Here is a 16422-nt window from a genome sequence, read left to right on the forward strand (position 1 = left end):
ACTGTCTAAAACAGAGATAATGTGAGTATAAAGCCAATAATAGAGGTTGTAACCCACTGAATAAAATAGGAAGTAAATCTTTATCATGTATTCATAGTCATAAATAAATTAGTCAATCAAAAATTTGATGAGGAATGGGATATTCATATAGTCTCAACATTATCTCCATATAGAATGCTCAGTAATACCAAAAGGAAAAGGAGCAGGTGTAAAGTAGGGAAGCTTGTAGACACTACTTGAATTAAGTGAATAAAGTTAATATTATTAGAAATGTGACAAATTCCAATTTGTTGACCTCCTGATAGGATGTAAAGTGAAGTACATTGCATTTTGAGACTATATTAGACAAAGCCTGAATAACATGCATTATTTAAAACATTATTTTTCTATAAATATTGTATTTGGTGGGACTATTGGCAAAACTTTAATGGGTACTAAAGATTAGGTGGTGTGAAAGGCAGAAAGTGGTCCTTGAAGCATTTACATATTCTAATCCCCAGAACCTGTGAATGGTACTTTACATGGCAAAAGAAACTTTGCAGATGTGATTAAATTAAAGATGCTGAGATAGAGAGTTTAGTCTGGAGAAACTGGTGTACCAAACGTAATCGTAATAACCTTTATAATAAAAAGAGAGAATTATACTCAGAGATTTGAAGATGCTAAGCTACCAGCTTTGAAGATGGAAGGAGGAGACTATGAACCAAGAAATGAAAGCAGACTCTAGAAGCTGAAAAAAAAAAAAAGAAATTTTTTTTTGTCCTAGATCATCTAGAAAGAATGCAGCCCTGCCTTCCAATACCTTGATTTTAGCCTAGTGGCAGCTATTTGGATTTCTGATTTACAGAACTGTAACAAAATAAACGTGTATAATTTGTGCAGAAACAATAGGAAATTAATACAAATAGTATTAGTACACTGAGGTCAACCTCTTATTTTTGATAGTTGTATTGTTGCTATGTAGGAGAATGTTGTTTTTAGGAATTGCTATAAATTTAGAGAATGAAGAAGCATTTAGCCAACAATATACTTTCAAGTGGTTCACAGGGAATAAAATATATTCAAAGTTTAATTTCAACTTCTAAGTTTGGGATTAATTCTCTTTGGTCTAAATTTGCACATATCCTTATGAAATTAGTAATTGTGGCCCAAAGTAAGGAATTCCAGACTTACAATTAATATCCATGAATAGAGAAAAAGTACTGTCATAATTCTACACAAAACACTTCGTTTCTCCAATCACATTTGGAATATACTTTCGTAAGAAAGAAAAGTGGAAGGTAGGCAAAGAAACCACAAACAACAAAACTTCGCCGCAGAACGTGAAAACCAAGAGAAATTAGTAGAACGGCAATTCAGAGGAAGTTTCATTAGGACTTGCAGAAAAAGAGAAAGGGGAAATCAAGCATAATTTCACGTTTCAAGCCTGGGTAATTATCTTTTTTTCATTAATGAAATATGGCCTTCAAGAGAAAGAGCAAATAAACAGAAGTATATGATATATTCATGTTTGAGAATATTGAGTTTACGATGCTAAAGAGATAGCTGGAAATGCCCATCTGATAATTAGAAATATTAGTCCATATATAAGGAGAAAAAGGAAAAGCGGAAGTGGAGATTTAGGTTTTAGTTGATATAGAATGAAGGAGAGCCAGGAACAGATGAATGTCACGAAAAATAAAATAAAAAAAGAAAACTGCAGAAAATGCCTATTAAATAGAATAGTATATGAGGAACTAATGAGCAGGATACAGGTAGACACCAGCATGGAACAAACAAAGCGTCAGCAGTGACAGTGTAACATGGAAGTTAAACGGGAAACTTTTTTTTTTTTTTTTTTTTGAGACCGAGTTTCACTCTTGTTACCCAGGCTGGAGTGCAATGGCGCGATCTCGGCTCACTGCAACCTCCGCCTCCTGGGTTCAGGCAATTCTCCTGCCTCAGCCTCCCGAGTAGCTGGGATTACAGGCACGCGCCACCATGCCCAGCTAATTTTTTGTATCTTTAGTAGAGACGGGGTTTCACCATGTTGACCGGGATGGTTTTGATCTCTTGACCTCGTGATCCACCCGCCTCGGCCTCCCAAAGTGCTGGTATTACAGGCTTGAGCCACCGTGCCCGGCCCTGGGAAACAACATTTTTTAAAAAGTAGTTTTTATATTTCAGGAAACACTGCTTTAATAAGAAAGATTTCAGTCGTGTGCTTGAGTTTGAAGGAGTAGGATTATGTGGTTAGTATACATTGAGGAAATAAAGCCATCAATTCAGGAGCAAGCTCAGGCTCGCCTTCTGGAGGATGAAAAACCCTGTCCAGAGAAATTCCAGTCATCTCAGACATTCCAGGTGGGCAACCATCAGCAAAGCAGGTCCAGTCAGCACATGAGCTGGCAGATCTGGGAGTTCAGCCATGATCAACCAAACATAGCTCATACCAGTGTGATTCCCCAAATTTTAAGCCTATAGAATTGTGAGTTAAATACATTGATATCATTTTAAGTCATTAAGTTTTGGTTAGTTTTCTGTACAGCAAGATATAACTAATATGCCTTCAAATAAGTTGTTTTAATATATATTTTGTCCAATTTTCTAATTATTCTGGAAGTGGATTTGGTCCTAGCTACCTAATCCTCTATCACAAGAAGAGGAAATATCTGAAAATGAATCATATATTAAAACTTCAAGCTTGCAACTTTAAAACATCTTTGAATGGAACTTTCATTTTTATTCATGTTTTATTTCTTTTTGAGACAGTCTCACTCTGTCACTCAGGCTGGAGTGCAATGGCACGATCTCTGCTCACTGCAACCTCTGCCTTCCAGGTTCAAGCAATTCTCCTGCCTCAAAAGGCAGCTAGCTAGCGTTTTGTGTAGCTGTGATTACAGGCGTGAACCACCACTCCAGGATAATTTTTGTATTTTTAGTAGAGACAGGGGTTTCATCGTGTTGACCAGGCTGATCTCAAACTCCTGACCTCAAGTGATCTGCCTGTCTCAACCCTCACAAAGTGCTGGGATTATAGGCATGAGCCACCATACCCAGCCAAATGGAGTTTTTTAAATTATTATTTGTACAGATTTATGGGGTACATGAGAAATTTTGCTATGTGCATATAAAATGCATAGTGATCAGATCTGGGTACTTAGGGAGTCTATTACCTGAGTATAATATATTTTTGCAGTCATCCTATTCTGCTATCCAAAATTGAATTCATTTCTTCTATCTAACTGTATATACGTACTATAAGGGATTTTTTTTGAAGGTTAAAAATAAAGTATTACTAAGTGCAGAACATTAAAATTCACAACAAATTGTGCTAATATCCATAAATTCTTAAACATTAGTTACCTGTACTATTACATCTTCCAAATCAGTAAATTAAAAACTTTAAAAATACATATTAAACATAAATATGCATACAAAGTACAAATTGCATAATTTCCTTTTGAATTTTAGTCATTGCCAAACTCTTAGAAAATATTTTTTTTAACTTTAAAAAGTTTAAACAGGAAAAAAAATGTAACCTAATAAGATAGGCACTACCAAAACCCACAAAGGTTATATCACACCACAAATAACCTAATGACCTAATGACACATAGATCAATAAGCATTTAAAAAATGATATGCAAGCACAAAAAGAAAACTTGCAATAAAAAGTATCAAGCAGAATACTTTGATTGTAGGTTGTTGGAGATAGGTCAGATGGGAAATTGGTAATTGTTTTTGACCTTGACGACAGGCATAAAAGTAGCACAGCAGCACAAAATCAATCATAATAAACTGGAAAAAAAAGTTTGTAAATATAACTAGTGAGAAAGTGTGTGTGTGTGTGTGTGTGTGTGTGTTTTCACTTTATCCACAAGGGAATACAATGATAAATGTCCAGAAAAGCAATAAAAAATAGCTTTGTATTTTAAACTAAGGAACATCTTTATGAAAAAGGATGTAGAAGAGAATCTACCAGAAGAGATAAAATAAAAATAAGGAAAGTTATAGAAACATAGAAAAATAATTATGCCAAATGACTGGTGCCTGATATTTTATAATGCCTCTTATAAAATACTTCAGTACTGCATATTCAGTTTGACACACTAACAATCCTAGGTTTTAATAAAAACAAGGAGCAACAAAACCCAAACAGATCTAGTAATATAACTAGTTTGCCCACAGGAAGTAAAATATGATTTTATAATTCTATAATTTCAACTTCAATTAAAAATAGCTAGTATAATTACAGATTAATGTGTAAGTTATAAATCTGGATCTCATCACCATTCACCACTGGAAAACGGAACTGTTACTGCTATGAATCAGATCGTCTAAAACAGGTTTTTGAACCCACCTTATCAGAAGCAGAGTGATTTATTGACTACCCATATCATCTACAAGCTCTAATTTAAGCTGTAAGAACAAATGCTTCTGTTGTAATTAATTCTGGCCATGGAGTTAATCAGGTATTCATCTTTATTGGTTTACTACATGATTAATATGCTCTTGTTAGTTAGTATGGAAAAGAAATAGCATGCCTGATTTGGACAGCTCAGATATTACAGATCTTTCAAGCTTTACAGTAAACTAAAAGGTTTTGTTGTTTTGTTTTACTTCAAAATCATGAAGTAAATATTTTTGAAAACTTTATAAAAGGAGGAGACACAATTCACAAAAAGACACTTCAGATTTCAAGTTTAGTACAGAGGAGAAAGAACCTCCTCCCAAATTAAAGAACAATGATATTGGTGTGTAGATGATGATGAATCTATTACAATTGAAATATCTGAAAACATACTCTTGCTCAGAGATAATTAGGGCTAAAATATGAAGGTGGGGTGGGGGAGGGGTAAAAACACTATAATGAATTCTAATAGTTTTCATGTTTGAAGAATGCCAACAAAGTAATGCTGAAAGGTGAATTAATGCATTTATCCTTCTAGCAAACTCACAAGTGGGCTTCACTAAAGAATACTGCTGAATATGTCTAGAAATTAGCAAATGAAATCAAAGCAAATTAAGTCTCACAGGGTGGTAACTTTTCTTTGCATTTATTTTCCCCAGCATAACATTCTTCTCATCAAACACTTTGGAATAATGCCTATTGAGGGATGTGATGTATTCTCACATCACAAGACATTTAGTACATGGAGACAGGTATGAGTTCACAGAACTCTTATATTTATTTCACTAATGATCTGTCAACCACTCTATTGTAATAAATGGCTAAGTGGTTACCTAAGCAACAGACTAAAGATTTTTCAGGAAGGGTGTGACCACTCTGTCCATTTTAAAGAAATCTGAAAGCAAATATATTATCCTAGGTCTAATATGATCCTATAACAGATCGATTAACAAGTGATTACCTGCTTTACATAGCTTTTATTTCCTCATTAAGTTTTTGAAAAATGCTTGAAGAATGCAGTATCTCTTTTCCTTTCTTACTCTTATAAAAGTAGTCAATTAACTTTTAAATAACTAATTAGAAGTAATTTAATGTTATCATTCAGGGGTTGAATTATGGGTACTAGTACATTCAGTGTATTAAATAAGGGATACATAGAATCCCAGGAGTGTTTCTGTTTTGTTGTGCTTTATGCTACATCCAACTTTACCAACAATAATTTACAGGTGAATTATAATTGCCTCTGAATATTCTTTACCAGATGAGTTATATGGAATAAACTGATTTTTGCATGCTTGGTTAACATGCACAATGAGATCAAAACAATCCAGCCACCATTTAAACTCCAGATGATGTGGTTAGCATCAAATATGAATGTCAATCTAGTGCTTTGAAAAATGAGACTAATCATGTCCAAAAAAGCTTCAAAACGGTCATATGATTGAGGGGAATTTGAAGATAAATTGAACTAACAGAACAAGCATATATTGAGATTTCAGCTGAGAGTTGAAAAGTAATACAGTTCATAAGGAATAGGATCAACAAACAAAACAAAACAAATAAATTACTTCCTGCTATCAGATCATAAAGTGTATCAGATTCTCACTATTTTTATGTCATTATAAATGACTCTTGATCCAGAGGGACCTTTTATCTTTCATCTTAGTTTAGTTATGTCTACTGCCTAAGAAGATAGAATTTAAACTGTACTATGCTATTGCTTGTCCTAATTAATATTTAATTTAATATTCAAATAGTGACATGTTGTATCTATAGAATCAATGCATATTGTCTCAAGCTGTGGATACTGCTTTTAAAAATAACTTCAGCCTGTAAAGGACACTGTATCTCTATCCTTAATATTAGAATATTTATTATTTAAAATAGTCAATAACACATGGTATTAAGTCATTACCAGTTAATCATGTTGCTTCCCATCCAGCTTTTTAAAAAATTAATATTATAAGTCTTCAAGCAACATCAAACAAGTACACATATCTATTATATTTTAAGTCAGTTTTATTTCAGTAGTCATTGTTCAAATGTATTGGGCTACTGGACAAGAAAAACAAAATAGAGTTGTTGTAAAACCTGTTGGAATCCATCTTTGTATAATTACTTTCTAACAAATGACAACATAATATGTAAATCTCAAATGAAAATTACTTTTTTAGTTACACATATCAAGCCTCAGTTGAACTATTCCCTTGTGTAGAAGTACATTTTCCAGGGATTTAAGTGTAAAATCAAACTTAGAAATGGCTGTAAGCTGTTCTTTTTCTTAATATTATGGTGTTGAAAATCAAGAGTATTAAAATAATAAAGTAAAATCCTTTAAAACAAGGAGAAGAAAATTAATATAATTAGCTGTACTATTTCAGGTAATTTATGAAATAAATTTTTTTCATACTTGGATTGGAGAAATGTAGAGAACATTTTTCTCATTATATTTCCAGTCAGATATTACACACTGACTGCAACCATGGTTCAACTGCCACCTGAAATATCTATGAAAAGTTTCTCTGTTGTATTCTGCGCAGTATCTGCTAAATGCTATATTTGAAAAATGGTACAAAAAAAGTATTATCTTATGACTTTACATAGGAAGATTTTCTTCCTTTGCAAAAGCAACCAGATCATAAGCAAATATTTATTTAGTAAACACTTTAATAATGATATTATCATATCATTCTGGAGGTAAACACCATTGAAACAACTGTTCTTTCATTACTTGCTAAAGCATGAAAAACACATTTTAGGACAAATAAATTTCCTATTTAATCAATTTCCTTCTGTTGTATAATAAAAAAGTTTACCATGGTTATCTGATTCTCAGAAGCTATATCTATCTTAAAGGAGACATTAAATGAAAATGAAATGTAATCATCATAAAGAGAATTGATAATGAATTTGTAAATACATGAAGAACAAAAAGTAAGTAACCTAGTTCTATGTTCAAACTCAAAGAAGAGGATGGACCTACAATAGCAAAGTTTCATGGATTCCTAAAATCGTGAAATATCCTGTTCTCGTAAAGCAGGGCACACAGAATTCCATTATGTGATATGGACATCTTTAACTTTTCCATTTTCAAAGTGGGCTTAGAAAGAACAAAGGACTTCGAACTGTTCAATGACATTATGTTAGAGGAAGTACTCTACTTGGGGTTCCACAGTGCCATCTCAAAGGGATTTTTTTTTTTTTTTTTTAGCTGTCAGAGTGCTTTTTAGCCTGTAGATAGTGTATGAGCAGGGAGAATTCTGTTTGTTCTTTTAAAAATAGTCCAAAACATTTCAGTCTTTGTGAAAATTTCTTGGAGCTTAAATAGGAAATAAATTCAAAGTCAAATTCTCTATTAAGCCATCCATGTTACTTGTTTCTTATTCCGCTGAGAACAGTGTATCATAGATCTACTGAGGCTAAAATAAGCTCAATATAAAGATGGGAATAAACTATAGAAAAGTCTTTGATTTCACCTGAAAGTCAAACATATCTTGAAGTTATACAAGGACACTTTCAGTTTATTTTTTTATTTTTAAGATTAAAATTTTGCTATGGTTTCCTGCTTTCATAGTCATGTCTTATTTAAAACAGTCTTACAGGAAATTTGTAGATGTACTATAGTTGTATACGTTCTGCAGCTGTTCATTTATTCCATAAGGTGATTTTAAATAAGACATGACCACTTAAGTAGGCAACGGTAACAAGTTTTTAAACTTAAACATTGAAGAAAGTATATACACTTCTACGTGTCTATGTGTAGGTATAAATTTGGGGACCTGTGAAAAATATAGACAAACAAAAAAATTCGGCTATTCATTTAGGAAACAGTTCATTGTAATGTTACCATATTTCAATTGTTGGAAAAAAATAAGGAAGGAAATAGAGTTGCTGGGTCAGAGAAGTTGACTTCAAGTAAAAAAATATGTTTTTAAAATTCTTAATGTAGCAAAGACTCCATTTTAATTTAGTATGGCGTAATATCTCAGAAACTATGTGTGTTATTGGCTTTTAGAGTTTAGAGAAATGCCATTATTATGTATTATATAAAGAAAACTAAACTGAAAGTTGGAATTAATTTAATACTTTATTTCTGGTCATGCCATATACCATTTTACTAATTACTCAATAGTGATAGTGTTAAAGTTTATATCACTGACTCGTTAATAGCATTAAACATTCTTCTCTAAGAGGAAGGCACATTAATACATTTTCCATAAGCTATGACACAATAAAGGAATTTGGGATATAATATTTTTTCCAGTTTTGAATTAAGGCCATAATATTTATTCCTAAATGAAGAATATTAGCATATGACATTTAGTTGTAAATAGCTTCAGCAGATATTAAGTTTTACATTCACAAGCTATATATCTGACAAAGATTTAATATTCAGAATCTAAGGAACCTGAAAAATTAAACAAAGAAAATCATCCCCATTTTTTTAAAAATGAGCAAAAGACAGAAGCAGACATGTCTCAAAAGAAGATCAACAAGCAGCCAACAAACATATTGGAAAACTGTTCCACGTCAGTAATCACCAGAGAAATGTAAATCAAAACCACAGTGAGATACCATCTCAAACCTGTCAGAATAGCTATTATAAGAAAGCCAAAAACAACATAGCTTTTATTGGAAAGTCAAAAACAGCAGTTGCTGGCGAGGCTGCAGAGCAAAGGGAAGATTTACACACTGTTGGTGGAAACTGAAATTAGTTCAGCCACTGGGGAAATCAGTTTAGAGATTTCTTAAAGTATTTAAAACAGAATTTTCATGTGACCCAGCAATCCCAATAGTGGGTATATATCCAAAAGAAAACAATTGTCCTGCCAAAAATAGGCATAGACTTGCATGTTCATCATAGCACTATTCACAGCAGCAAAGCAATCAGCCTAGGTGACCATCAGTGGTGGACTGGATAAGGACAGCGTGGGACATATATACCACAGAATACAACACAGCCATTAAAAAAATGAAATGATTTTCTTTACAGCAACATGGATGCAGTTGGCAGCCATTATTCTAAGTGAATTAACACAAGAACAGAAAACCAAATACCACGTGTTCTTACTAACAGGTGGGAGCTAAACACTGGAACACATGGACACAAAGATGGCAGCAAGAGACACTGGAAACTACTAGAGAGAGAAGGAAAGGAGCAGGGCAAACATACTACGCCCAGGACCTGGAGGACGGGATTAATCAAACCCCAAACCTCAGCATCCCAAGTAACCCAGGTAACAAACCTGCAAATGTACCCACTGAATCTAAAATAAAAGTCCGGGGGGGGAATTAAATTTTAAATATAGGAGAGCGAATATTATGTGAAAAGAGATGAATATACTCTAAATATTTATTTTTTATTATACAAATCTTCAGTATTTTCTCTTGAAAAAGTGGTATTAGAATACTTTTAATGTTATTTATGATTCATCAAAATTTTGCTGATTTATTTACTTTCTCATTCTCCATTCCCCTCACCCACCACATACACAATGACAGTAGAAGTCAGTGTTTTGTTTTTGTATTTTCACGAACAAGGTTTGTCCATGTATTTATCCCTTTAAATCTTTAAAATAGTTTTAACCTTTCTTTTGTTTTATTTTTTCTTCATTACTTCTTAATCACATAATATATAAAACATTCAAAGGGATATTTATATCATATAAGGTGTTTATAAAGTATAATAACAAAGTGAACACTTGCCAATCACCACCCAACACAAGAATGAGAACAGTTCCATGGATTTTCAGTCACATACACATTTCTTCCCTATTGCAGTCTCTTAATCCCCTCATCCTAGAGCAACTCTGCTTATTTTATTCACTACTACATCAGCTCTTGTTATTTTCAAGCTTTTAGATTTTTTTCCCAGCATCTTGGATAGATAAAAGACATTTCACTGTGGTATTGATTTGCATTTTACTGATGGTGAATACGATTACATTTATTTGTTTTCGCCATATGTCTTTCCAGTTCTGTGAACTACATATTGTATCAGTTACCCATTGCTGTGTAACAACTGATCACAAACTTAGTAGTTGTAAACAAAAGCACAATCATTTCAGAGTTTCCACGGGTCAAGAATCAAGGAATAGATTAACTGGGTCCTCTGCTTTGAGTCTCACTAGACTGCAATCAAATTGATGTTCAGGTTGCATTTTTACCTGGGCATTCAACTGGGGAAGAATATATTTCAAAACTCCCCAAGTTGTTGGCAGATCTCATTTTTTTTTTTTTTTTTTGACTGTAGGAGTAAGGGCAGGAACTTCTTGGTAACTGTCATCTGGAAAACACCCTCAGTTTCTAGAGGTTATCCCTAGCTTCCAGAGACAGCCGACAGTTCTTTGCCATGAAGATTTTCTCAAAATGTTAGTATACTTCATCATACATGTAAGAAGTATCTCTAGCACATGTCTGCTAGGAAAACAGTCTGTGTAATGTAACATAATCTTGGGAATGATATTTGATCACCCTTGCCGTATTCTGTCCATTAGAAGCAAGTTGCTAGTACTCCCCGCACTTAAGGTGAAGGGATCACAAAAATACATGGACAGCCAGGAGGCAGCAACCATGGCAAGGACGACACTAGAATCTGTCTGCCATACCTGTTTCTGACTTTTGCCTATTATTTTATTTGAAATTTTTCTTAACAATTTATATAATCTTGTATGTTATTTCATCAGTTATCTATGTTGTGCATATTTTTTTCCTACTATGCTACTTGTCTTTTCACTTCATTATAATAAAAAAACAGATAATCTTAATGGAATCAAATTGATCAATTTTGTATGTATGGTTTTTGTTTTTTCTAACTTATTTCAAAAGAAAAGATAGACTTCTAATTCTTTCTAAAATGCTTAATGTTTTGCACTTAATTTCTAGTTGAATTGATATGTTTTTGTGCTCTATAATCTGTTCTGTTGGTTTATATATCTGTCCATTGGACCTGATGCCATACTGCATTATCTCTGTAAAAAGCCTTGTTATCAGATAAGGCTACTATTCTCTTCCCATACCCTTTCTTCTTCTTCAAGGCTGACTACGCTATTGTTAGAATTTTTTCTCTATAATATACATCTTAGAATTCACATCTTATTAATACTTATGAAACTCCTTTAAAGATTTTAATTGGGTTGCATCAAAGTAAGAAGCTAGACAAATGTATGATATTGGATCTTTTTTCCTTGCACATGACATATCGTTTCATTTATTTAAGCCTCTCAATATATTTAATATAATTTTTAAATTGCTATTTGGTCTTACCCATGTTTTTTAGTTTTTATTCCAAGATACCTTACATTTTTCTTGCTATTGTAAGTTATATTTTTAATTATTGTTTTCTACTTTTGTTGTTGCTGTCAATGGTGTGTACAAACAATTATGCATTTGTATGCACTGATGTACTGTTATGTCCCACCATTTGGCTAAACTCCCTTATGATACTTAATAATTTGTTCATAAATTCTTTTAGCTTCTCTAGGTAGAGAACTATGTCATTTTCCAATAATAGTTGTTGACTCATGTTTTTCAATCCTTATGCTGCTGACTTGTTTTATTTTACTATTAATATAAAGTTCAGCATACTGTTGGACAGAAATATAAATTTTTAGCACCTCGTCTTGTTCCTAATATTTTAGGAAATGCTGCTAGCATTCCTCCCATTAATAAATGTATCTTCCCTTTCCAGCCTTCCCTTTGCCTTCTTCGTGGGACTGTAAAAAGTTATTGATACAATGGTCCAAAATGGACGGCCAGAGATCTATTACAGCAAAGAGAGTGTTTGGCTGGGAAAGCCTGAATTTGAGCTTCACAGCTCATAAAGGTGAGCACAGCCCTTTACTAAAAGTTAGAACACTGCGGGGTGTTTAAACCCATGTGGAGGTGAAGATGTCTATGTAACATGACAGCCAGGTGTAGGTTATCACAATTCAAGAGGGGTAATGATGGCATCCATGTGGGAGGAATCAGGATGCTGACTTTTGAAATCTTTCTACAGTCCTCTTCCACAATTAATAGGGACAATATGTTACCCAGAGGATATTGTTGTAGAAATGACAGAATGTAATATCTGAAGCTAGGTTATAAAAGATATTGGGGCTTCTCTGTCTTATTAGCTTGAATTACTTGCTTTGGAGCAAGCCAACATTGTAACAGCACAAACAGGCCTATGGAGAAGTCCTCATTGAAGGAAATTAATGCTTCCTACCAATAGCTACTAAGGATACTGGCCAACAGTCATGTGAGTGAGCCATCTTGGAAGTGCATCTAACAGTCCAAGTCAAGCCTTCAGAACACTACCTCCAAGCAACATATTTATGACACCTCTAGAGAACACCTGATCGAGAACACTCAAATAAACTACCCTATGTACAGGTAGTAATTCTCTGAGATAAAGTTTTGTTGCTGTTAAGCTGCTAAGTTTCAGAATAATTTATTATTGCAATATTATAAATGTTTGCTATTCTGGGATTATCATATCTTTCATTAGATTAGCAAATACGAAAAGAAAATAAGTAATATAAATTATTTGAAATAATCATGTTCACAAAATGAAATCCAAATTTACAAAATATTGGCATAGAGCTGTTGTCTATCACATTATACATTGGAATGTGTGAGTGTGTGGACAGATATTTTCATTCATTGCTAATGAAAATATAAACCACAAAATCATCTATAGGAAAAGGCCTTAACACATTCTCAACTGCAATCAGGAGTTTGAGTCCATGTGTTGTTAAACTCTCTCCCCATATCCCAAAATGCCAATTAGAAAAGAAGGAAACTACTTTCATTAACTTCATTCTCCTGCAACAAAAAGGGAAAAGAAAATCTTCAGAACAGTAATGAAGATCCTTCCTAGATAGGCAGGTTAAGCTAAAGCTCCCTCCTTGCTTCCGTGGGACAACCAGACCATTTAATGTGGTAAATCAAAACTATAGCAAATCCTAACTCTCTCTTCTTCCTTATCATGGACACATTTGAACAGGGACTCCACAGTCTTGAAGCCAACCGATTTTAACTTCTTTTCTGAATCCAGTCCTTACCGCCCTTATTTAGTATGAGCAAACAGGCAAACCTAGACATGAACAGGACCCAATCTAAGAAGCAAAACTAATGCCTCCCTGATTAATAGTATTTGTTTTACTTCAAGAAACAGAAGAAAACTTCAGAAAAATCTATAATGTATTCTTAGTGTCTTTAGAGGCTTTGGCATATTCTAGCAATCAAAGAAATGAAATTAAAACTGTCATGTCTTGGCCTTTCAAATTGTTAAGTAATTTTAACTGCCTGTGTTACTCAGAACGAGGGAAACAGAAATTCTTTGGCAATGTTAATTGGAGAATAAATTGATATGTTAATTCAGAAGTGAAAGTTAAACTTTGTAATAATAATCAGATTTCTTGATTCAGTAATTATACTACCAGGAATTTGTCATTGTAAGATAATCAGTGAGACATACCAATCTATATATGTTTATAGCATATTACTTAAATTTTTTTAAAAAACATATCTATCAATATAAAATCATTAAATAAATTATATGATCAGGATGCCAGAAAACTTTTATTTGACTAACATGTAAAGCAATTTGGTTCATAAGTCTCATTTCAGTCGAGAAGCAAAGAAAAAAACATTCAAGTTAAAATCGACAATAACTTTGTCATTAACATGTTCAATTTATTATTTCAACAAAGTTAAATCAAGATTCTCTCTCTTCTCATTCTCTTTCTATTTTTCTTTTGCAAAAGACCTGAGTTCCCAGGAAGCTTTCTTAATGTCTCTGATTCAACAGATAAGCATGTGTCACTATCCCTTTTCCTGCAAACTTCCCTGGCCAGGTTTTCAGCAGATTCTGGTATTTACTGTATCCACTGCATCTCCTGGTTATGTCCACGGCTTTGTTATGCCTTCTGATCTCAAAACTCTTGTTCTCTGAGTCGGCCTAGTCACAATTTCAGTCTTCTACTGGTTAGCTGATCCTCTCTGCATGTTTTAATCCCTTTCTAACATGTGACTAACGAAGCTGTTTTTCTGTACTATTCTGGCATGCCTGAGATGTTCGACACAGACACTTATCTTGCCATGGCTCACACAGCACATAGATACAGGGTTGTATGTGAAAACTCTCATAGCCATGCAGTCTCCACCATTCGACCATGAGAAGTCTTTTGCTTGGGCTCCACTACCCTCACATCTTCAGTTTTAGTGCTAGACTCTCGTTTTCTCTATTACAAAGCTCTCTAACATCCCATCCCTAGCCAATTAGCCATGCTTCTATCATTTTAGAAAGAAAAGCACTCTTAAGAGAATTAGTCTTTAGTTCATATTACAAATACTTTAAGTCTTTGAGGCTCTGACTTTTTGAAACGTAGGAATCTTGTTCGATCTCATCAAAGCTGGTTCTTGTAAAAGAAAGCTTTGTTCTTAGGTTTATAATACATTTCAAAATCCATTTTGCACTTTAGTTAATATAGTATTTTTTAGGTTGTATATAACCTCATATTCAGGGCAAGGGGCATTTAAAGCTAATTCTGCTCACTGAATAGTGGTAGGGAATAATGTAATTTAAAAAAGGATTGGGATAAGCAATCTTTTAAGAGTAATATTAATATTCCATTCATGCAAACACAGAAATGAGAATGAAAGAAAATATGCTAAAAATGCTTACAGTGGCTGTGTTCATATTTCTATTTTTTAGGTTTTCTATAAGAACATTTCTATAATTGATATGTTTCTTCTGTGTCTGATAAAATGATTACGAAAGATACTCAATTACTTTTTTGTGTGAGTATTCTGAAGATCTTTTTCCTCACTCTTTCTAATATTGTTATTGGTTTTTGTTGTTTTTGTTGTTGTTTTAGAGACAGAATATCTCTCTGTTGCCTAGCCTGGAGTGCAGTGGTGCAATTACAGCTCACTGCAGCCTCTCTCCTGGACTCAAGTGATCCTCCCACCTGCACCTCCTGAGTAGCCAAGACTACAGTTGCCACCACCACACCTCGTTAATTTTTTATTTCTTTTATTTTGTTGTAGTTATGGGGTCCCACTATGTTGCATAGGTTGGTCTCAAACTTCTGGGCTCAAGCAACCCTGCCACCTTGACCTCTCAAAATGTTGGGGTTATAAGCATAAGCAACTGCACCTGGCCTGATATTATTATTGTCAATAAATTAAGATTTTTTTAAGGAAATTTTTCATCCCACTCCCATCACTTGAATCTGTGTTCTTCTGGATCAAGAATAAAGCCTTCTAATTTTCCTCAGTGATACCACAACATCTTGTGCATATTTTCAAAGTTTTTTTTCAATACAACAAATTAAATTACAGAACCTAAAGTATCTGGTTGTCTTTGGACCTTGATTTTATCTGATGTATTTCTCACTGGAAACTTAGTTTCTAGACAAGATTTTGCCCATCATCCATCTACTTTTACTTTTTTTATAGTCATATTTTTTTAGAATCAAATAGAACATCCAATGTTCCTATAATTCTTACCATTTGATGGCTATGTAACCAAGATCCATCATGAAAAGAAGATACAGGCTGTTTAAATCCCTATTCCCTAGTTCAACAGAGCCTAAACACAAAAACATTCATGAAGAAATTCAATACCGCTTTCTTTGAAGTATGTTTTTGTTTCTTTTAAAATACTCTATTTCCCCAGGTCCCTAGAGTCTCTTGGACAATACCCAAGAGAGAATTTTTAAGTAACCAATGTGTTTCTTATTTATTGACTGCTGTTGGAGTTTTCCTCTTTAAATTCAAGGTGGCTAAGAACAACGTTCTTCAAGACAACAGGGAATTTTCTTTATTTGAAAAGAGAATATCGAATTCTAGTGTGTGATTTTGATGGAAAAACAAAAGTAAGAAAACTCTAATACATACTGAAAATAGCATGTTCGGATCTGCTACATTGCAACAAAATGATGTCTGCTTCTCCTGAAGCTGCCTTCTCTCTTTCTCTCTCGAATAATGGAGTTTGAGAAAATCATTTAAGTCAACTAAAACATTTTCAAATTATTGGAT

General features: G+C 33.5%; 1 protein-coding gene across 1 annotated transcript; it reads left to right on the plus strand.

Moving 5' to 3' along the window:
- The first annotated feature begins 5055 nt into the window (after window positions 1-5055).
- Window positions 5056-15540, plus strand: LOC144580671 (uncharacterized). Its single transcript, XM_078358643.1, has 5 exons — window positions 5056-5144; window positions 9470-9629; window positions 12083-12217; window positions 12510-12768; window positions 15258-15540. The coding sequence occupies exons 1-4, from the start codon at window positions 5085-5087 to the stop codon at window positions 12512-12514; spliced, it is 360 nt and encodes a 119-aa protein (XP_078214769.1). The 5' UTR covers window positions 5056-5084; the 3' UTR covers window positions 12515-12768; window positions 15258-15540.
- The last annotated feature ends 882 nt before the right edge of the window (window positions 15541-16422 follow it).

The sequence above is a fragment of the Callithrix jacchus genome, chromosome 21 (genome assembly GCF_049354715.1).
Source record: "Callithrix jacchus isolate 240 chromosome 21, calJac240_pri, whole genome shotgun sequence".
Classification (NCBI taxonomy): Eukaryota; Metazoa; Chordata; class Mammalia; order Primates; family Cebidae; genus Callithrix; species Callithrix jacchus.

What these genes read in the sequence shown, in the direction of transcription:
- LOC144580671 (XM_078358643.1), top strand. Translation starts at nt 5,085, where the DNA reads ATGCCTATTGAGGGATGTGATGTATTCTCACATCACAAGACATTTAGT. An exon ending in CATTTAGTACATGGAGACAG is followed by an intron (nt 5,145 to 9,469) that starts GTATGAGTTCAC and finishes TCTTACTAACAG; the next exon opens with GTGGGAGCTAAACACTGGAA. An exon ending in CAGCATCCCAAGTAACCCAG is followed by an intron (nt 9,630 to 12,082) that starts GTAACAAACCTG and finishes TTCCCTTTCCAG; the next exon opens with CCTTCCCTTTGCCTTCTTCG.